Source organism: Prionailurus bengalensis, chromosome F2 (genome assembly GCF_016509475.1).
Source record: "Prionailurus bengalensis isolate Pbe53 chromosome F2, Fcat_Pben_1.1_paternal_pri, whole genome shotgun sequence".
Classification (NCBI taxonomy): domain Eukaryota; kingdom Metazoa; phylum Chordata; class Mammalia; order Carnivora; family Felidae; genus Prionailurus; species Prionailurus bengalensis.
The window spans coordinates 6,236,719-6,260,148 of record NC_057353.1 but is presented as its reverse complement, the minus strand read 5'-3'; the positions used below and the strand labels follow the sequence as shown (position 1 = coordinate 6,260,148).

At 40.8% G+C, this 23,430-nt stretch overlaps 1 protein-coding gene across 3 annotated transcripts in view; it reads left to right on the top strand.

Annotated features, from left to right (window-relative positions):
- The window catches only part of ATP6V1H (ATPase H+ transporting V1 subunit H), a 109,594-nt gene that overhangs the window by 50,693 nt on the left and 35,471 nt on the right, over nt 1-23,430 (top strand). For all 3 annotated transcript variants that reach the window (XM_043601071.1, XM_043601073.1, XM_043601072.1), the window contains 3 exons: nt 10,137-10,315; nt 12,690-12,815; nt 16,929-17,030. In XM_043601071.1, the coding sequence (XP_043457006.1) occupies nt 10,137-10,315; nt 12,690-12,815; nt 16,929-17,030 (407 nt within the window). The remainder of the gene's footprint in view (nt 1-10,136; nt 10,316-12,689; nt 12,816-16,928; nt 17,031-23,430) is intronic.

Below are 23,430 nucleotides of genomic sequence, written 5' to 3'. Positions count from 1 at the left end.
AGTGCATGGGCTTTTTTCTAAATTGGAAGCTGTTCCTAAACTTGTCGTGAAAAAGGTCTTTTTAGAAAGTAAGATATATTTGGTGTTGCTAAATTGTTAGGAAAGTTAGTACCCTGACTCAGTGTCTTTGCAGTTACATTGTCAGAAAGATGTCTTGGATTATTATCATTATTATTTTTCTTTGTGTGACTTTCTTTTCTGTGAAATGGGTCAACAGCTGGCTAAGTAATTAACATGGAAGTGAATAGTATTTTTCAGTTTATGTCTACCTATCCTTTTTTGTATGTTATATTTTCTTAAGTTAAAATATTTACTGTTCCAAATGTTGATGATCGTAAACATTTATCCTAAATTATTTTTTCTGATCATTTGGTGATAAGGGTGCTTGTCTCTTTAAGGTAAAATACAGGTGTGGGAGAGAGAGCTGCTGTAGAGGTCAGGGTCTTATTTTAGCTGCTCTGTTCCACAGAGTAGATTTCTATATTGATTTTCATTTTAGACCATTATTGTGTGAGATAAAAGGGTCATTGGAAGCAGCAACCGTTAATATTGTTATGTCTTAGAAGAGAGGTGTTAGTTGACGTTAGTTGAATCCTACCTTTGAGATCCTCCCTCTGTCTCCTTGTCCCTCTCCTTCTCCCACCCACTCTCCTGTCTCTTCCATGAATTATTTATTCACCTATCAAATGTTTCCTAAAGGCGATTATGTAATAGGCAGTGTGTTGTTAGTTACCGAGCGTGTGGAAGGATGAGTAACATAAGATACGTTTTCTCATGATTTCGTTTTGTATTTAAACGCTCATCTTTATGGAGTGACTTCGTGAAGTCACCATGAAGAATGTTTACAACATAAAAGGCTCAAAAAGTCCCAGAGAACTAGAGAGCCAGACTGAGGCTCTCAGTTTTGTTTTGTTTTGTTTTTGTGTGTGTGTGTGTGTGTGTGTTTTAAACCTAATTTGGGACTTCTCTAGCTTATCTGCTTTTTATGGAAATTTGAGAAGTACAATAGTGTAGCCCTTTTTCTGATTTTCCTTTCAGTATGGTGTATTAGGAAGAGTGTATGCTCTGGGGTGGATGGATGCAGGCATGAATTTGGCACTAGGCTGTTGGGAGAGTGGCTTGAACTCTTAGAGCGGATTTCTCCATCTGTGAAAGAGTAATACTTAACTCACTTCAAGATTAGGTAAGGATTCAGTGAGGTAACAGGAGCCCGGCAGTAGTAAGCATAAAGTTTTGTATTTATTTCCCTGCCTTTTCTGCCGAGGAGAACATAGAGTGATAGCAGTGTGCCTGTTTAAATCATCTACCTCTATAAATTGCATTCTTGCTGAGTTAGTGTTGAACGTGGGCAAAGATCCAGTGCTGACCTGTTTGATTCAGAAGAAGCAGCATGGGGGCACCTGGGTGGCTCAGTCGGGTAAGTGTCCAACTTCGGCTCAGGTCGTGATCTCACAGTTCGTGAATTTGAGCCCCACGTCGGGCTTTGTGCTGACAGCCCGGAGCCTGGAGCCTACTTTGGATTCTGTGTCTCCCTCTCTCTCTGCCCCTCCCCTGCTCATGCTCTGTCTCTCTTTCTCTCTCTCTCTCAAAAATAAACAAACATTTAAAAAAAAGCAGCATGAATATTTTATTGATATGTAACACGATTTGAAAATTTTATTTAAATTATATTTACAGTTTTAATTTTGTACCCACAGCACATGGAACTAATTACAAGGGTGATTTCGGGGCTCTGTCTAATTTTAATTTCAGATTATGTAAACTAGACCCAGTCTGTTGGCAGGACTATTAGATTTTTAGACCCTGCTGTGCTAAATTTGGGACGGTACAGTCATTAGGAGAATATACAGAGGGCTGGAAATCAGAAGAATGTCTTTAGATATCCAGAACTTTAATGTACACAACTGAGTTAAAATTAAGTCATTAGAAAGGACATAGTAAACCCATTTGACTTAGACCATCAGCAGGTGAAAAAATGACGTGTCCTTTTTTCTTTATCATTCTCAAATTCATAAAACCTTTAAAAAAATTCACCGATGAGGTCAAGGATGATCTAGTCATGTATTTTTTCCCACATCTTGAAACCCAGGCAGGAAATTTTTGTGCTGAAGGCTTTAGGAAGCTTGCCGAGCTGCTGTGAGCTGAAAAAGTCTAGCAGCTGCTAATTATTTTGTTTCCCATTTGGCTCGGTGGATTTTATTTTTGAAAATGTCAGTCTCACTTATTCATAGTAGGTGCTGGACTTCAGGTCTCTGCAAATGTTATTCTATTGGTTAAGTTGATTTGTCAATCTTTAGCTCCTAAAATAAATCAGCATGTTTTGAGCTAGTAACTGAAAAGACACCGAAGATCATATTTGTGGTCTAGAGTTCTACATACATTGTGAGTTTTATTTCTCTTTTTGGCTCTGCTTAGTCAAGAGTCTACGTAGTGTGTCAGATAATAAGAGAATTTATATTTTTACTTATCTTCCTGTGCAGGCGGTTCATAGTTGGAACCCTTTCGGGGAGGTCCACCCTAGTTTGAGTGTGTGGGGTGCTGTTTCGCCCAGAGCTTTGGCGTGGAGGTATCGCTATCAAGAAATCGTATTCCCTTGGGGCGCCTGGGGGGCTCAGTCGGTTAAGCAGCCGACTTCGGCTCAGGTCATGATCTCACGGTCCGTGAGTTCAAGCCCCGCGTCGGGCTCTGTGCTGACAGCTCAGAGCCTGGAGCCTGTTTTGGATTCTGTGTCTCCCTCTCTCTGACCCTCCCCTGTTCATGCTCTGTCTCTCCCTGTCTCAAAAATAAATAGAACATTAAAAAAAAAAATTGAAAAAAAAAAAAAAAGAAGTCTTACTCCCAAGTCTGTACCTCATTCCCTGTCTCAGGAACTTACGCATTACTCAATAGATACCAGGTCTGGTGAGGTATAGTAAGATTGAGTCATTTTTTCATCTTGGGCTGAGTCTTTATACAGTGATACTTCAAATATGGTGTGCGTGTGAACCGTTGCTTAGCTGCGTATAGAAAGGAAGAGTAAACAGGCAGAAGCTTACAGTACCTTGACGGAATAGTTGCATACCTGTCGAATTTAATAATACAAAATTTGAGATTACGTTGTGCATGTCTTTTTAAATTCATTTTTCTGGAGATTCATTTTTATGTTTTATACAAGTATTTGCACTTCCATGGCTGGAAGGTCAAAAGCAAACGTAACTGGCCTTCCCCAGTTTGAGATGGTTTGAGAGACCCTGCTTTAACATATAATTTCACAAGGCTAGCGGTTGTGGCGAAGGAAAGATCTGAGTTGTCACGTGATTCCACTGCACTCTTAGTGAAGTCGAGATTTCTGCACCGTTGCTTGGACAATGGCAGAAATTACATTTGCGCTTTTGATTTTGTGGAGGTGAAGATGCCATTGAATTTTAGGGCTTTTTAAAAAAATGTTTATTTATTTTGAGAGAGAGAGAGAGAGAGAGAGAGAGAGAGAGAGGGAACACGCATGTGTGCATGCTTGAGGGAGAGGGAGAGAGAGAATCCCTGACACGGGGCTCAGTCTCATAACTGTGAGATCATGACCTGAGCTGAATTCAAGAGTCGGCTGCTTAACTGACTGAGCCACCCAGGCACCCTGAGTTTTGGGGCCTTTAAAGAATAAGCTCCTGCCAGATGGTCTAGGTTTGTTTGGGCAAATTCAGTTTTTGTTTTTGGGTTTTTTTTTTTAGTGTTAATTTATTTTGAGAGAGAGAACAAGAGCCAGGGAGGGGCAGAGAGGGGGAGAGAGAGAGAGAGAGAGAGAGAGAGAGAGAGAATGAGAGAGAGAATCTCAAGCAGGCTCTGCACTGTCAGTGCAGAGCCCAACATGGGGCTCAATCTCTTGAACCTTGAGACCACGACCCAAGCTGAAATTAAGAGTTGGACGCTCAACCGACTGAGCCACCGAGGTGCCCCACAAATTCAGTTTCTTATTTCATGATCCATTCGTTCGTTTTCATTCTTTATTAACGAAATGGAAATGAAATTAAACGATGTTTTGAAGGGAAAATGATCAGGCTCATTGATTTGACTCAGGATGGAAGAAAAGGGGAGAATCAAGTATGACCTAAGTTCCAAAGTTCCGTTATCTTGGAGAACTGAGAGGAAAGGTGGTATTAGAAGAACACAGTAGTGCTGCTGTTAGTTATTATATTGATTGTGTTGAAGTTATTGTTGAAATCGTGAGTTATGATAATACCTTCATTAGGAAGTTTAATTCTTTAGTCAGCAAATATACAGTGAAATAACAAAGGATCATATGAGCAAAAGTGTTTTGATATGTTTCTTTTTTAAAAATTATTTTTAAGATTTATTTTTATTTTTGAAAGAGAGAGAGCGAGCGAGCATGCATGTGTGAGGGAGGGGCAGAGAGAGAGGGAGACAGAGGATCCGAAGTGGGCTCGCAGCTCAGGGCAAAGAGCACGATGCGAGGCTTGAACTCACGAACGGTGAGATCGTGACCTGAGCCGAACGAAGTTGGATGCTTAAGTCCCGTGTTTTGATGTGTTTCTGAAGTTAGAAGAGATAGTAAGAAAAATAACTGGAAAAAGCAACAGAAAACTTTGTAAAATAATAGATAAAGTCTTTAAAAAGCAAAGGAAGAAGGGAAGAGTATCATAAAGGAAGAGGTTATCAGAACTTAGGTCTCCCCCCAGCTTAAGGTCTTTAACTGAATTTCATTATGGTCAGGGAACATATTCTAATAAGTTTCAATTCTTTGAAATTTGAGACTTGTTTTAAATAAGACTTATGGTGTGTCACGGTGAATGTGCCATGTGTGCTTTAAAAGAATGTATATTTTGCAGATGTATAGTGTTCTGTAAAATGTAAATTAAAGCAGGGTGGTTAAGAGCGTTTTTCAGCTCCTCTCTGCACTGATGTTTTGTTTAGTGGTTCTATCAATTGCCAAGAGTGGGAGTTGTTAAAATCGCCAGCTATTATTTATGGATTTGTCTGTTTTTCCCTTCAGTTTTGCCAATTTTTGCTTTATGTATTTTGAAGCTCTGTTATTAATACATCTGTGTATGTTACATTTTCCTGATGTAACAGGAAAATTTCCTTGAGTCGTTGTGAAATGTCCTTTATTATTGGTGATGCTTTTTCTCTTGATAACTACTTTATTTGGAATTAATATAGACAGGCCAGCTTTCTTGTCTTTTCTTTCAGTTTCTTTTCTTTCTTTTTGACGTGCCAGCTTTCTTATGCTTATGGTTTTCCATCTTTTGATTTCAGCCTGTCTACGTCTTATATTTAAAGTCTGTCTCTTTTAGACCACATATACTTGAGTCTTGAATTTTAATCCCCAAATCCTCTGCCTCTTAACTGGAGCATTCAGTTCACTGGCATTGAAAATAATTATTGGTACAGTTGAATTTAGGCCTACCATTGTACTATTTCTGTTGGTCTTAATCTGTTTTTTGTTCTTCTTTCTTTCATCCTTGCCTTCTCTTGAGGTAACTGAATCCCTTTTAGAATTTCATTTTAATTTTTCTGTTGACCTTTAAATGTTCTTTGTAGTGTTTCCTTTTTTTAATTAAATTTTTTTATTAAAACATTTTAAAATATTTTTATTTTTGAGAGAGAGAGACAGAGAGAGAGAGCGCGCGCAAGTAGGGGAGGGACAGAGAGAGAGGGGGACACAGAATCTGAAGCAGGCTCCGGGCTCCGAGCTGTCAGCACAGAGCCTGACACGGGGCTCGAACCCACAAACTGTGAGATCATGACCTGAGCTGAAGTCGGACCCTTAACTGACCGAGCCACCCAGGTGCCCCTGTAGTGTTTATTTCTTAGAGCTTGTTTTGGAAGCACAGTATATGCATCCTTAACTTTTCCCATTAAAGTTAACATTGTACTCTTTTATGTAAAATGTAAGAACTTGAAATCATACAGGTCTCTTCTTTTTTATTCTATAGTTGACATATAAATATATTTACATAGGTAAAAAAAAAACCTGTATTACAGTCTTTAACTTTTCCTTTAAACAGTCTTATTTGTATTACAGAAGTGAAGAGGGAAAAATATTCAACTATTTACCATATCTGTTGTTTCTCCTTGTGTCCTGAAGGTTCAGCTTCCCATTTGGCAGTCTCACTTCTGTCACCTGCAGAATTCCCTTTAGCTCAGGGCTCATCAGTCTGTAGTAGCTCATGGGCCAGTTCTGGCCCACCATCAGTTTTTGTAAATAAAACTTTATTGGAACACTTCTGTGCTTTTTTTTTTCTTCTGTATTTTGTATGCCAGCTTTTGCATTATAATGGCACAATTGAATAGCTATGATGGAACCCTCAAAGCCTAAAGTATTCATTATTCGGCCCATTTTAGAAAGTTTGCCCACCCATGCTTTCGCATGCCTTCTACCACAGGTCTGCTGGTGACCAATTAATTTCAGTATCTGAAAATTGGTTGTTTACCTTTATTAAAAAAATCGAGATATAATTGACATACGACGTTTTGTTAGTTTCAGGTATACAGCATAACACTTTGATATTTGTATATATTGTGAAATAATCACCCCAGTATGTCTAATTAACATCCATCACCACACATAGTTACAAATTTTGTCTTGTGATTACACCTTGTAAGATCTACTTTCTTAGCACCTTTCAGATATACATATAGTGCTATTAACTGTAGTCATCATGCTGTACATTGTATCCCTAGGACTCCCTTATCTTATAACTGGAAACCTGTACCTTTTGGTCCCCTTCACCCATTTTGCCCACCTCTCATCCACTGCATCTGGCAACCACCAGTCTGTTCTCTATATTTATGAGTGTGTTTTTTTTTTAATTTCAGTTTTTTAAAGGTTCCACATATAAGTGCGTTCATACAGCATTTGTTTTTCTCTACCATTTCACTTAGCATAATGCCCTGAAAGTCTATCTGTGTTGTCATAAGTGGCAAGATTTCCTTTTTTTAAATGGCTGAATAATATTCCATTGTGTATATATACTCCCATTTTCTTCCTTTTTTTAAAAAATGTTTTTAGGGGCGCCTGGGTGGCGCAGTCGGTTAAGCGTCCGACTTCAGCCAGGTCACGATCTCGCGGTCCGTGAGTTCGAGCCCCGCGTCGGGCTCTGGGCTGATGGCTCAGAGCCTGGAGCCTGTTTCTGATTCTGTGTCTCCCTCTCTCTCTGCCCCTCCCCCGTTCATGCTCTGTCTCTCTCTGTCCCAAAAATAAATAAACGTTGAAAAAAAAAAAATTTAAAAATAAAAAAAAAATGTTTTTAATGTGTATTTATTTTTGAGAGAGAGAGAGAGCGAGAGAGAGAGAGCGAGTGCAAATGGGGGAGGGGCAGAGAGAGAGGGAGACACAGAATCCAAAGCAGGCTCCAGGCTCTGAGCTGTCAACACAGAACCCAACGCAGGGCTCGAACTCCTGAGGCATGAGATCATGACCTGAGCCGGAGTTGGTCGCTTAACTGACTGAGCTGCCCAGGCACCCCTGTGCCCCATTTTCCTTATCCATTCATCCTTTGTTGGACGCTTAGATTATTCCCGTGTCTTGGCTGTTGTGAATAATGCTGCAATAAATATGGGAGTGCAGATGATCTCATTGATACTCTGTTTTCATTTCCTCTGGATAAATACCTGGAAGTGGAATGGCTGAATCATATGGCAGTTCTATTTTTAATTTTTTGAGGAACCTTCATAGTGATTTCCGTACTGACTGCACCCATTTATTATGTTCTCATCAGTAGTGAACAAGTGTGCACTTTTCTCCATAACCTTGAAACCACTTGTTATCTTTTGTTTTTTGAGGTGATATTCCATTATGGTTTTGATTTGTATTTCTCTGATGAGTCGTGATATTTTTATGTACCTGTTAGTCGTTTGTATGTCTTTGGAAAAATGTCAGTTCAGATCCTCTGCCCATTTTTAAATTATTTTGTTGTGGTTGTTGTGGAGTTGTATGAGCTCTTCATATATTTTGGATGTTAACCCCTTATCAGATAACATGCTTTGCAAATATTTTCTTTCATCCACCAGGAAAACTTTCATTTTTTAATTTAATTTATTTTATTTAATTTATCTTATTTTATTTTAGTTATTTTTGCTGTGCAGAAGCTTTTCAGTTGGATGTCACCCCACTTGCTAGCTTTTGCTTTTCTTCCCTGTACTTTGGTATCATATACAAAAGATCATTGCCAAGATCAAGGTCAGGGAACTTTTTCCCTTTTTTTGTTTGTTTGTTTTTTTAGGAGGTCGACAGCTTCAGTATGTGTAAGTCTTTAATCCATTTTGAGCTAATTTTTGTGAGTGGTGTAAGACAGGGCTCCAGTTTCATTTTTCTGAATGTGATTATACAGTTTTCCTAATGTCATATATTGAAAAGACTATCCTTTCTGTATTGAGTGCTGTTTTATGTATGTATATATTTTTGAGAGAGAGAGAAAGAGGTAGAGAGAGAGAGAGAGCAAGCAAGGGAGAGAGAGAGCGCACATGTGCATGAGCAGGGGAGGGGCAGAGAGAGAGGGGGAGAGAGAATTCTAAGCAGGCTCCAGCACTGTCAGTGAGGATCCCTATGTGGGGCTTGATCTCATGACCTGTGAGATTATGACCTGGGCTGAAATCAAGAGTTGGACACTTAACTGACTGAGCCACCCAGACAGCCCCTCCATTGAGTACTCTTGGCTCCTTTGTCAAATATTAGTTGATTGTATATGTGGGGTTTTATATCTGGGCTCTCTATTTTGTTCCATTGATCTGTGTGTCTGTTTTATGACAGTGCCATACTGTTTTGATTAATAAAGCTTTGTAGTGTAGTTAAGCCAGGAAATGTGTTTGTTCTTCTTCCAGCTTTGTTCTTCTTTCTCAGGATTCCTTTGGCTACTCAGGGCCTTTTATGGTTCCATACAAAGTTCAGGATTGTTTTTTTTCTACTTCTGTGAAAAATGGAATTTTGGAATTCCATTGGAATTTTGATAGGGATCGATCTCTAATTTACATATGCTGAGCTAACTCTCTTAATGTGTTTGTTTAGCATAATTACTAGGAATATAATTTGCTTGCAAAAATAAATTTAAAAATTTCATATTTTGGTACAGTTGACTTGGAATTGTCATTACAGGATTAGTGTGTGTGTGGGGGGTGGGTGTGTGTGTGTGGAGGGGAGGCATTTGACAGGCCGCCTTTACCATCTTGGTGAAGGTAGCTTTCTTGAGAGCTTGTCTGTTTTTGTCCCTAAGCCTGAGCATAGTCTTTGCTTAGAAATACTGGTTCATTCAACGAACAGTTTATTTTTATAAATAGAGTTGAACAGTGTAGGGGTTAGGGGAGCTGACCCCCTGTGCTGTCGGAAATCCATGTATATCTTTGGACTCCCCCAAAACTTAATTATGAATAGCATACTGTTGACTAGAAGCCTTACTGATAAACAGACGATTAACACATATTTTGTATGTCATGTATCTTATGCTGTATTCTTACAATAAAGTAAGCTGGAAAAAAAACTTTTAAGAAAATCCTAAGGAATAAAAATGCATTTCCAGTACTGTACTATAATTATCAAAAAAAAAATCTGCAGAAGAGTGAACCTGCACAGTTCAAATCCGTATTAAGGGTCCAGTATATTTAGGATTCCTTTGCTCTTTTCATAAGTATTCTTCTAAGTAGAAAAATTACAGAAGAAAACGAGGGAATTTGCCAGAATGTCACAAAACTTTTTTGATAATTGTTCAGGCAATGTCCTTTGTGCATTTGCAGGTTGATGAGAGGGGAAAGGGTGACTGACTGAGAAACTCTAGAGATACTTGAAGAAACATTCTTCCTTAGCATCCCAAGTACTAGGTGGCCAACAGATGAGAAGTTCCCTGGGTATGCTCAGAAGCAGGGCTGTGAGAAAGGATCTGATGGGCTTAATTGTAAACACGTCCAGTGTTTCGAGGCCCCTCTGGTTCCATGATTTTAAATGTGTGGTTAAGCCAGTAAGTAAGCAAGCGAGGAATAAGAAACACGCTTTTGATATGGGACAGGTGCTCAGGAAAGAGATGAGGATTTGTGATATAGTCTTCGCTTAAGCTGAGAATAGAGGAGGAGAGAGGGCGCAGGAGGTAGTGCAGGGGTCTAAGACTATCACATAAAGAAATCATACGGTTTTCTCACATGTTTGTCTAACTCAGAACTTTTTGGAGAAATCGACCGAAAGAGAAACTCGCCAAGAATATGCCCTGGCTATGATCCAGTGCAAAGTTCTGAAACAGTTGGAGAACTTGGAACAGCAGAAGTACGATGATGAAGATATCAGTGAAGATATAAAATTTCTTTTGGAAAAACTTGGTGAGAGTGTCCAAGACCTTAGGTATGTTATTTTAAAAAATTCTCACAGGCTGGATATATTGGGCCTCGTTGGACTTTCCTAGTATTTTCAGAAAGTCTAAATTTGTTACTAACTATAAACCCAAAAGATTTCACTGAAACATTATGTCTTCTGTTAAGAATTGGGAATATGGGGGGTGGGGGACAACTGGCTCATCACCATGGTAACAGTTGGTTAGAGCTTTGTGTTACGTCTTCTCTTTTGGGGAGGTTCCCACCCTTCTCTTGTCTGAAATCTGACTTAATCCCACAGGATGTTGGTGTCACTCTGGAACCCCTTAACAATCTCCCCCTGGTTTAGAATCTTTTTAAACAGTACTCGTTAATTTTTGAAGGATGTTTGGCCATAAACGGAAAGAGTATTTTTTTCCCTGCTTTTTTGAAGTTCCTATTGTGTTCTTTATTTTTGATATTAAAAATTACACAAATGATGTACGATGCAGTAAGAGAAAAAAGAATCCTTACATAGTTCTAGAAGGGACTCCATACCTCTTCCACCTAGTCATCCCCGCCCCCACTTTTGTGTTTGCTTCCAGAAAAACCTTCCTAGCCCTGCTCCCCTGACACGTGTGTGCATGTACACACACAAACGCATATACAAATGAGGTTCTACATATTCTTCTGGAACTGTTCATATTTGTTTAATAATGTATTGATCTTTCCCGTTAACATATATATCCTTTGTTTTTAAACTACTGATACATTTTTAAAAGGGAATTACTGTGTAGGAGTAGATCTTTCTGTGTAGGTGGTTTGGGTTTGGGAGCCAGGCTGAACCCAGTTTGAATTGTCTGGCCACTTTGTCCACACTTGGCCTTGACAAGCTTCTTGACTTTGTAAAGCCTCAGTTTTCCTTTTGGTAAAATAGCAATAAAAATTCTAACCTGGTAGGATTTGTTGTGAGGTTTCAACTATCCAGCAAATGCCTTCGGTGTAGTATGTGTTCCAGAAATGTATTTACCAGATAATTCAGTGCAGTTCTTAATCCCAAGGCCCAAGTGCTGCTGTAGAGATGGGATGTGTCACCGAGACCAGTGGTCTATCATGGGCGTTGTAGAGGGAGGCAAATGAGTTTTGTCTTTCTGTAATTTCAAATGTCAGTAACTGGATTGTAATAAACTAGCCTGGCCAGCAGTAGACTTGAAGTTTTTACAAATTTTATTAAGTTCATTTTTATAAATCTGTTATCAGTTCTTCTGTAATAATGATTTGAGATCTCTTAAAAATGAACAAGATTAGTGATACTTAGCTTTCTAAATTATTTAATCCATGTTAGCCAATTATTATTATGTATTGATTCTTCATGTTGAGTTTGGTAATTTGAAAAATCCTGCTCTTCACATTAAAGCCAGTCAGGTGATGGGTATAGGTAAAAGAGCTTTGTCTCTGTTTTTGCTGTTAAAGGTTTAGGCTATTCATGTTAAACAGCATTAGTTTATTTCTTACACTGATTGGCCTTATATTAAAGTAAATTAGTACTTTATTTAATAGAACACTCTATTCAACTTAACCAGTAAAATTCTGGCTATACTGAATTACCAGTCAGTATTTAAATGGCTAAATCTTTTTCAACTTTTCACTTGGAAGGATGTCCAGCCATGTCCTTTTAAGTTTTCACTTTTCACTTAGAAGGGTGCCCAGCCAACCATTGGCTGACAACACTAAACACTTTGTATAGAATGAAGCTTTGAATAATTAAGTTACTTGATACATAGTGAATGATTTTTTTAATTGCATTGCACTGCAGTTTGTTTTATGCAGAGGTTTTTGTTTTTAATTTATAATGTTAACTTAGTGAATTACCTTTACAGTGTTTGTAATCACGTTGTGCGATATTATACCCGTATGTGTATTTTTCATTGCATAATACACTATAGTGGTTTATGACATTTATGGTATTGGAATATGCTATTTAAGTAACATATTTTTATATAGATTCACATTAACGCATCTAGTGGTCTGGCAAATACAGTATTTTAAGTGGCGTGGTGGAAACTCTGCTAGATTATCAGACATTATACTGATTTTACTTTATTTATTAGGACAAAGATTTTGAAAGCAAATGCTCCTTTCAGTAAACCTCATTTTGAGCACTCCAGTTTGGCAGGGGTATTGGACCTTAGGACCTTGAATAAATTTCACATGGTTTATTAAAGATTATTTAAGCTGTTTAAACTTCGTTTAGTGGTAGTTTGTTAATGTACAAAGGATGGTCAGTCTTTGCAATTAAATCATCAGTGAAGAATTTTTGTTTTTCTTCTCTTGAGGTATGATTAAGATGGTAAAAATGTCTTGCTTAATTTTGGAGCAACTCTTAGATTTTTCTTAACTTTGAGATCCTTAAAATTTTTTTGTAGCTCATTTGATGAATATAGCTCAGAGCTTAAATCTGGAAGACTGGAGTGGAGTCCTGTGCACAAATCTGAGAAATTTTGGAGAGAAAATGCTGTGAGATTAAATGAGAAGAATTATGAGCTCTTAAAGTAAGTTTTAAATTTCACTTCACACTCTTAATACCTGTTGTTCCACCTCCTTGCCAATGTACTTTTGTCACTAGTGATAATAAATTTTAAAAAATAATAAAAAATTTTAGTTATTTCATGATTTTAATTTGTATTTTCTTCCTTCCTTATGTGGTTGAATACCTTGTCATCTGCTTATCAGTCATTTGGATATCTATTTTTCCAGAATTGGTTGTTCAGGCATTTAAAAAAATTTTTTTAATAGGAGATCTGTATGTATTCTGAACAAGAGGTCTTATATCTGTTCATCTCAACTGTTTTCTTCACTCTTTGGTTTTAGTGTGGCTCCATTGATTAATTTTTTCCTTTATGGCTAGTATTTTTTTTTAGTGTCCTGGTTAAGAAGTTTTTCCCCATATGGGATCATGAAGATGTATTTCCAGGTCATCTGCTGGAAGATTTACTGTTTGAACCTTTCACAACTAGATCTCTATTCCATCTAGAATTGGTTTTGGGTAAGGTACAAAGTAGGGGTCAAGATACAGTTATTTTCATTATGTAGATGTCTAATTGAACCAACACCATTTTTAATAAAAATTTTTTAAATGTTTATTTATTTTTGAGAGAGAGAGAGCGAGAGCGAGCGAGCACAAGTGGGGGAGGGGCAGAGAGAGGGGGAGACACGGAATCTGAAGCAGGCTCCGGGCCCTGAGCTGTCAGCACAGAGCCCAACTTGGGGCTCGAACCCACGATGCTTGCATCATGACCTGAGCTGAAATCAAGAGTCAGATGCTCAACATACTAAGGCACCCAGGTGCCGCATTTTTTGGGTTATCTTGTCACTTACTTGATAGAGTCCTTGGAAGCACATTTAAAAATTTTGATAAAGTCCAGTTTATTATTTTTTTTTTGTTTCTCATGCTCTTGGTGTCCTACTGAAGAATCCATTGCCAAAACCAAGGTTTTGAAGATTTACTCCTCTGTATTCTGTAATATTTTTATAGTTTTAGCACGTACATTTAAGTCTTAAAAAAATTTTTTTTTTATGTTTATTTTTGAGAGAGGGAGAGAGACAGAGTGTGAGTGGGGGAGGGGCAGAGAGAGAGGGAGACACAGAATCCGAAGCAGGCTCCAGGCTCCGAGCTGTCAGCACGGAGCCCGACGCGGGGCTCGAACTCACAAACCGTGAGATCATGACCTGAGCCGAGGTCGGATGCTTAACTGACTGAGCCACCCAGGCGCCCCACATCTGAGTCTTTGATCCTTTCGAATTTTATTGTACATGATGTGAGGTAAGGGTCCAACTTCATTCTTTTGCATGTAGCTATCCAGTTATCCCAGTAACATTTGTTGAAAAGACTATTTTTCCCCATCGCATTGTCATGGTATCCCTTATTGAAATTCAGTTGACGGGTGGACACATGGGTTTATTTTTGGACGTTTGGTTTTGTTCTGTTGATCTACATGACTGTTCTGATACCAGTATCCTTACTGTCTTGATTACTTTTACTTTGTAGTGTGTTTTGAAATTCAGAAATGTGAGTCTTTTGCCTTCTTCTTTTTTTCTGTATCGTGTTTAATCAGTCTCCCATTGATGGATATTTAATACTATTGCCAGATTTTGCTGTTAGAAATAATGCAAGAATTCCTCTCTCTCCCCTGCGCGCACACACACACACACACACACACACACACACACACACATATCATACTGTAACTTTTAAAATGAATAGATTTAAATTTTTAGAATGTTAGGTTTACAGAAAGATTGAGGGGAATGTACAGAGAGTTTTCATATATTCTCTCTTCCCCTATTATTAACATCTTGCATTAGTGTCGTATGTTTGTTACAACTGATGAACCAATATTTATACATTATTTTTAACTGAAGTCTGTAAGTTACATTAGGGCTCACTTTTTCTGTTGTCTAGTTCACTCTGTGTTATATGCTCTGTAGGTTTTGACTGATACCACATGTCCCCTATTACCGTGTCGCCTAGAATAGTTTTGCTGCCCTAAAAATTTCCCACGTTCCACCTACTCGCTCTGCTCTTCCTCCCTCTCCCTGAACCTCTGGCAACCACTGGTCTTATTTCTATCCTGTAGTTTCTCCTTTTCCACAATGTCCTAGAGTTGGAATTAGATAGTATATAACCTTTTCAGACCGGCTTCTTTCCCTTAGCCATGCACATTGAGAGTTCCTTCATCTTTTTTTGTGGCTCGGTAGCTCATTGCTTTTTATTTTCTCTTTGCTTTTTATTGCTGACTGTCCCATTGTACGGCTGTACCATGGTTTCTGCATCGAAGGACGTCTTGGTTGCTTCACGGTTTTGGCAATCACTGTGGATAAAGTTGGTCTAAAGTTCCACGTGCAGGATCTTTTTTTTTAAAAAATTTTTTTTTTTCAACGTTTATTTATTTTTGGGACAGAGAGAGACAGAGCATGAACGGGGGAGGGGCAGAGAGAGAGGAAGACACAGAATCAGAAACAGGCTCCAGGCTCTGAGCCATCAGCCCAGAGCCTGACGTGGGGCTCGAACTCACGGACCACGAGATCGTGACCTGGCTGAAGTCGGACGCTTAACCGACTGCGCCACCCAGGCGCCCCCACGTGCAGGATCTTATGTGGACATAAGCTTTCAACTCACTGGGGTGAATCTGAAGGGAGTATGGATGGCATGGTAAGACTCAGGTTTGGTTTTGTAAGAAAGTGCCAAACTGCCTTTCAGGGTGGCTGGACTTCTCGGCATCCCCGTGAGCGGTGAATCAGCATACCCGTTGCTGTACGTCCTTGCCGGCATCTGGTGGTGCCCGTGTTCAGGGTTTTGCCATTTTCGCAACGAAGGTGGATAGTGTTATCTCCTTGTTTTCCAGTGATGCGTGATGTTGGTCATCTTTTCGTTTGCTTATTCGCCAGCTGTTTTCTTTGGTGAGATGTCTGTTCGGGTCTTTTAACCATTTTTAAATGGAGTTGTTTTTATTATTGTTGAATTTTAAGAGTGCTTCGTGTACGGCTCAGCCGTTTGTGCGTCTGACTTTGATTTAGGCTCAGGTTTTGATCTCACAGTTCGGTGGCGCGCTCTCTCTCTCTCTCTCTCTCTCTCTCTCTCTCTCTCTCAAAATAAATAAATAAAACTTTAAAGAAAAATACTCATTCCGATTGGTTGTCCCAGTTATGCTCTGTTTGTGGAATGAGTTGAGAAGTTTTCTTCCTATTTCTGTGCCCTTGAGCAATGTCAGTAACACGAGTCACCTGTTCCCTGAATGGTCTCCCTTCACGTTCGCTCCGAAGTAGATGAAGGAGGTCTCTCCCAGTGGATTGGATTCTGGGGGCGTGCACCCGCCCCCCCCCCCCCCCTTCACTGCGGAGGACACATGCGCCCCCTGGGGGCGATGAGTCCTCTCCCTGCAGGTCCTCGAGGAGGCAGAAATCTGCTCCAGCTCCCGGCAGAGGGGAGCCTTCTGTGTGTCTGGTTGGCTTCCGTTGTCACAAGCACTGTCGGGCTCGGCAGTGGTGACACTCTGCCCGTGTGGCTGCTGTGGAGAAAGTCGGAGGACGGCAAGGGAGCCGGGGGTGTGAATCTGGGCTGCCGTCTTCTCCGAAGACGTTCGCTTGCTATGTTGCGTTTAGTCTTACCTGTGAAGTTCAGGTTCAGGTCCTTCGTGAGACTTGGAGAGAGAGGGAGAGAGGGGATGTGTGTGCTCGGGGCGCACCTTCCGTCTTGATCGCAGCTTCGAGTAACTTCTTCATACCGACGGAAGGCTTACACATGTTTAACTTTCAGAATATAGTTGTCAAGGATTCAGTGGTTGTCATGTATTAACTCACCATTAACTCAGTGTAGTTGTCTGTCTTGAGAGAGCAGGGGAGGGAGTTCCTGGTATTTTAGGAATTGGGTGAGGTATACATCGTGAATCTGAAAGTAACCTGTTACATATGTATAAAAGCTGAAACCTCAAACTTATGTGTGATTTATTATGTGTAGTGCATTGTGCATAATAGTAAGATCTGTAGAAAATACGACTATATTTATAAATGCCTGTTTTCAGGAGATACTTGCATTATACCTGTGCTCTGTTGTGCTGTATGGAACAGCTAGAAGTCAATCTCTCTTTGGATTACATGTATTTCAGAATTTTGACAAAACTTCTGGAGGTGTCCGATGACCCACAAGTCTTAGCTGTCGCTGCTCATGATGTTGGAGAATATGTGCGGCATTATCCACGAGGCAAACGGTAAGGGAAAAGCCATTAACTAGTGTTTCCTGCACCATTCAGCTTAAAATCCTAACTAATGTGCTTACCTTAAAGTAGATTAGTTTAGCAGAGGTGCTAATGGAGTAAGGGAAATCAAGATGGCCATAATATGGGGCATCATGGTAAACCTTGTTAAAAACGGGTAGTATAAAAGTATCCGTACAACTGTAATACTACTGTGTAGTGGCCAGCAGAGGTCACATTAGAAATTTTATGTTCAGGATTTTCTTTGGTTTTTATAATTGACATTTTTTTTTTTTACGTTTATTTATTATTGAGACACTGAGAGACACAGAGCGTGAGCAGGGGAGGGGTAGAGAGAGAGGGAGACACAGAACCCGAAGCAGGCTCCAGGCTCCGAGCTGTCAGCACAGAGCCCGACGTGGGGCTGGAACTCACGAACCGCGAGATCATGACCTGAGCCGAAGTCGGTCGCTTAACCGACTGAGCCACCCAGGCGCCCCGGTGTGTATGATTTTAATTCAGTAGCCATTTTGTGTCTGCTGGTTATTTTTCGACTACTACCGGTAGCTGCAGAGCTGATGAGACATTATTATTGAACTTGTCAGATTCACAGTGTTGAAGAAAATATAACAGCCGTAAAGAAAAGTTGTAATAGATGTTACAGAAGCATGTTTTCCAGAGTATTGAAAAGAGAGGAATTCATGTGGGAGGAGACAGATAAGGCTTTACAGAGGAGATGATGCTGGCTACATAATTTAAGATCACTTAGACACATTAACAAAGAAAAGACAGGCTTTTGGGGGGAATGTGAGAAACTAAGGTACCAACATTATATCAAGGGAGAAAAGTTTAAACGATATACGAGGGCTGTTTGATGTTATGTGGAAAAGCGGAGTAGGCCTTGGTTTGAATTATTGCTCTTCTGCTTGCGAATTGGTTTCCTAATCTATAAAATTGGGGTGGTAGTCCTATTTCTTTCTCATGAGGCTGATGTGAGGACTGAATGAGCTAACCCAGTACAGAGATGAGCAGTGCCAGTAGCTACATGGTCGGTACTCGGTAAGTGTTAGCTACTTTCATTACTGTTATTGTTAGCATTTTACATTCATTAAAGCCATCTATAATGAGACATAGAACAGCGCTTGTCTTATTTATCACAAAACAGTGTCCTGTGGGCCCAGAACGTCTTAGAATGTGAGCAGAAATTGACAAGAGCCACAGATGCGATTGCATACCTTAACGTTCCGCAGTTACTTCCCAGCTTCCTCTTTTTCCTTGTAGTGCATAAATATTTAAATCTTTTTTCTCAAATAATTTTTTGAAGTTTATACGTTTTGAGAGAGACAGAGTGGGGGAGGGGCAGAGAGCGAGGGGGAGAGAGAGAACCCCAAGCTCTTCTGGGGGGTAAATGAGAGAAGAATTAGGCGTGTGTGTGGAAACGCCTCAGGATATTGGTACTTACCCTAGGGAAAGTGGGACATTATTTAGTGTAGCTCCTGGAGTACTCGGCGTTTGAACTGCAGAATGTTTTCCTTCTGACCCAGCAAACCCTTGTGACTGGTCTTGCGTAGGACTTGATTTCAGGCGGACTTCAGAGGCAGACGGCATGGGTGTGGCGGATGCAGAAGTCTGTGTGGTAAAGCTCTCCGTTGCATTTTTCAGGTGTGTGATTGTATTCTTCGGCTCCAGGGTCGCTGCTTGGTTCCATTTATAAGTTCTGTTTCTTTATTGTCCTTTCGTTCGTGTGTTATTTTTCTAGTTTTGTTCCGTTGTCTGTGTTCTCTTTCATTTCATTAAGCTTCTGTAAGATGATTATTTTGATCCTTTGTCAGGCAAATTTAAGATATATCTTTCTATGGGATTAGAAACTGTTCGTTGCCTTTGGTAGTGTTAGACTTACCTAATTCCTTGTGGTCTGTGTAGCCTTGCATTGATGCCTGTGCATTCGAAGGAGCTAATACCTCTTCAGTCTTTAAAGACCATTTTCAGCAGTTAATGGCCTCTTCTCTGTAGTCTGGGTTAACGGATGGGATTACCTCTGGAATCACATTCGTGCTGGGTCAGAGCGGGTTATGCGCGGCGATGGGTCTGCAGCGGGGTCCACGGTTGGCAGGTTGGTTGGTCCTCAGGTGTCTGGGACTGTCTCCAGTCCCTTGTTCAGTAGGGTAGTGCTGGGACAAGGTCCACTTCAGGCTCCGTGGCTGCGTCCGTAGTCAGCTGTCCTCTCACCAGGTGTGTGGATGGGTGCACCTCCTGCCAGGTCCCAGGAGGGGACCAGTCCCTGGTCACTGGTGGGTACCTGGGTGGGTCCCAGGGTAGGCCCGGGCTGTGGCTGAGAGGGGCTAGAACCAAGCTCCAGGGCTATTTCCGGTTTCCTGGCTGCGACTGAAGTCTGCGTACTTCGCGTCGGAGGCATGGATGGGCATTCGTGCCACCAGGCCCCTCGGGTGGGTTGGACTACTCCCTGACTTTGGCTGGAGGAACTGGGGCCGAGTTTAGGACCGTTTCAGGGTCTCCTGAGGCACAGAGGTGAGTGTCCCCCCACCAGGTCCCTATGTCGGCAGGACTGCTTGTGACTGCAGCTTGGAGGGAATCGAACCTAGTTTAGGACCCTTTCAGGATCTCGGGGGTGCAGGTGGGTTACTGCTCACGGACTGGCTGGGAAGGGCTGGAGCTGAGTCTAGGCCTTTTCAGGATCTCTGGGAGCATTGTCAGACGTCTCCTGCTGGGTCCCTGAGACTGGCTGGCCTGCCGGTAGACTACTTCTGTGATAGGGATAAAGCCACCTATAGGACCCTTCAGAATCTTTAGGGGTGCAGGCTGCAGTCTCCTGCTGGGTCTCTGTGCCAGCACGAATGTTTGGGGACTGGCCAGGATGGGCTGGAGACCAGTTACCGTGCCCTTTCAGAATTCGACAGAATCTGTTGGGTCCCAGCGGGTCCCAGACCTCAGCAGAGAGGGGCTGAAGCCTGTTGAAGAGCTATTTCAGATCCACACAAGTGGGACTGAGGTTTGCGTGCCTGTTAGCTGACGGACGGGTAGGTGTGACTCCTCCGGGGTCCCTTGGCGTATTTTGTTGGTGGCAGAACCAAAGCCATTGGGACCGTAGCAGAATTTGCAGGGCACAGAGCTGTTTCTGGGCCTGTGGCTAGGACCACAGTCAGTGAGTGAGCTGCCTGGGTGTGAGCCTGCCTTCTCAGAATGTCTTTCCTGAGTTGGAGAGTGCACCAGGTAGCATCCCGAAGTTCCCATGAAGGTGCTTTTTCCATGGTCGGATGCCAAATTATTGCTGTTGAAGAGGGGAGATGCATTTGAAGGATGTCTTTTATTTAGCCATCTTGCAGACGTCATTCCTATAGCCCATCTCTGCAAGTTTTACAGCAGTGCTCTTGTCCTTCTTGTCACTTGACCCTTCTAGACCAAAGCTTTGCGTGCATTTAGTCACTGACTGGAAAGTGGTGAAGTTACAGCTGCTGGGCTGGGACACATGGATTTGGTAGCAGTGGAAGGGTAACAACCTTAGCACCTGCAAACAGAAAAATACCTCATTCCCCAGAGACACAGGGGAGGGAGAATATTAATCTTTATTTTTCAGTGAATTTTCCCTAGAGCTTTCCTCCTGAAGATCTATGAACCGTTGCACACTTTATGTTTAATTGACTGCTGCGTCTGTCATCTACCTCCAGGGAGCGCTGTCACGATTTCATGGCCATTCCCTTTAGCCTTATTGAGAAACCTATTGGAAACGAAAGGGATAATAAGAGGTTTTGCACCTCCCAAGCAAAATACCTGTCAGTAGCTCTTTATGTCAATCCCTCAGCCTCCCTCAGCCATTCCAAGGGGCAGATAAATGTCACCCATCTGCTACCAGAGATAAGTAGGTCAGTCTTTCCTAAAACCAGGAGTAGACTCAGCCATTTGACTTGAACTGAGACCCCTAAGGTTTATCATCCATCTGGGAAGCCACCCGAGGGCACCATCAACTTCTGCCTTCACCTGGTCCCCGCCTCACCACCACCGCCGATGAAGATCTCATTTGGGTGGCCCAACAATTGTAAACACTTTCTTTGCAGAGGCCATGAGTATCAACCCCTGGTGTTATACTTCCTGTATGAAGGCCAGGCATTAACTTGCTTCCCTTCCCAAAACTTACACATTAAGGGTAGTCATAAGGAGCCTTTTATTTAAGGAAACGCTACCAGTTGATCCTGTGGTCCTTATATGAATGTGGAGATTTCTATTAAAAGGAGCTACCTTTGCTGATTCAGTGGGGTTTCCCAAAAAGAAGTGATCAGTGATACCGTATGCCTTAACACTGGAAGACACTCAAGTTACCTTCAACTCATTGGCCAAGTTAGGTGACAGAATTGCTCTAGACTTCCTTCTTGAGCCAAAGAAGAATCTGCACATTTTTAATGTGTCCATTTGTACCTGGTTTAATGCCAAGTATAAAGGTCAATACAGAAACTTAAGGGGAAAGCCATTGAATTTTAAGTAGACCTTGGTGCTTTATGGCATTTTTTCAGCTGGTTAGGCCTAGGACCTTGGGGGACATGGATAAGATCAGGACTGCAAGGTTGGCTTTTTTCTGGTGCTATTTGATCTCTGCTTGCATCAGCCGGATTATTCACAGTGACCAGTGGAGTGACGTATTCAGGTAAATGTGCCAGAAAACAAGATAATGTAGAAATAAGGGTATTTGCGGGGAGGTATTTATCTCACCTTTCTGCCCTTCTTGCATATTGAGGCACTGAATGCCCTTTTCAAGTAGATGTCTTCCTAGGAACAAAGGATGCTTACTGTCCATTATGAGAGTTGTGGGTTCCCTAAGTTCAAGGTTCCTCTTCTTTACACTGTGTGTGCAGGGCTCATTTAGCTCTCTTCAGGTTTTCCTACGGAAATTGTGGCTTGGGGAACCAGCACAAAGTGCTAATATTCTTACTGCTGCTGTTACCTTGAGTAACAAACTATCAGTCTCTGACCCAGGAGTCTCATGTCTTCTACCCGCATTTATGAAACTGTGGCGGCTTTACTTGCTTGCAAGTGGGATGAAAGCCAAGACCTTTTGTAGTTCTTAACACTGTGATATTAAGAACTATCTAACATTAATACCATTTAAAAATAGCCTATTATGAAAAAATTGAGGATCTTTAGATAAGATAAAGACAAATTTTACTCATATATATATACACATACATATATATACATATATACACATATGTACATATACATATACACACATATATATACATATATATATATATATACACATATAGCTAATAGCCAAGGTCCCTAGCCCATCTAAGATATGTTTTATATGAAAAACAGATGATAGATGGATCCTTCCTAGATATGTAACTGGGCTTATTTATAGTACTCTTGGAAAGGGAAGCTAAAAAGCAAATCTAGATATATCCTCATTCTAAAATCATAAAGCTGGTGAAAAACTTAAGAACTTAACCTTCTTACAGTAGCAAGTTGTTACCACCAGCTAGTGTTTCAGATGTGTCTTATGGATACACTGTTTTTACACAACATCTGCTGCTGCTCCCAAGCCTGTTGTGCCTTCACATAATCCATCGCTGCCATATCCCTGCTTTTCTCCCTTTCCTACTGTCTTCCTGGTGAGGGATTGTCTCGCACTCCAGGCTTTACCTTCTTCAGGCTGCGTTATCGCTGGTGGTATCCACTGTATCCCTCCTCAGTGCTGAAAGGCTACCTAAGAGTCTTTTTTTTTTTTGCCTGAAACTCTGGCATGCTACTGTTTTTCCTATCCTTCCAGTGGCTTTCATGGACCCATGGACTAGTATATATATTGTTTTTTGAAGCCCCTCACCAGTATATCTCAGAGTAACTTCATTTCTGTACGGTTTTCTGCTCCCTCTTCTTTGAGATATATTTTCAAAGCATTTTCTTCTTTTCACATAGCTCCTGAAGACTCTCATTCTCTTTGAATCTGCTTGAAAAAATATAGCATTTTCTCTCTGTGAAGTCATTCCCACATCTTCCTACATGGGAGTGTTTCTCAAACTTAATAAATAGTCAGTGGGTTAGCAGACCCATAATTTGAAATAAATATTTTAAAAATTAATCATTACTCAAAAAATCTAATTCACGTTTAAATTACTGATAACTCTTTGGTGCCAGTTATAGACATTATTTTGTGTGTGATCTTTTTACTGAGGTATCGATAACAATGCTTGAATCATACACACTTTCTCTATGCACTTTCTTATTGTTTATTGCTACTAAATTTGAAAAACTGTTAACTCACTGCAGTAAGTTGGCAGGAATGGCTTCAACGGTTTAAAGTCTCTTGAAGATAGTTCTGGATATTCAGATCGTATGTGGATTCAGACTTCTCACTGAAGTCTGCTTTAATAGTTCGTGTACCAAGTTGACCAAGTTCGTGTAC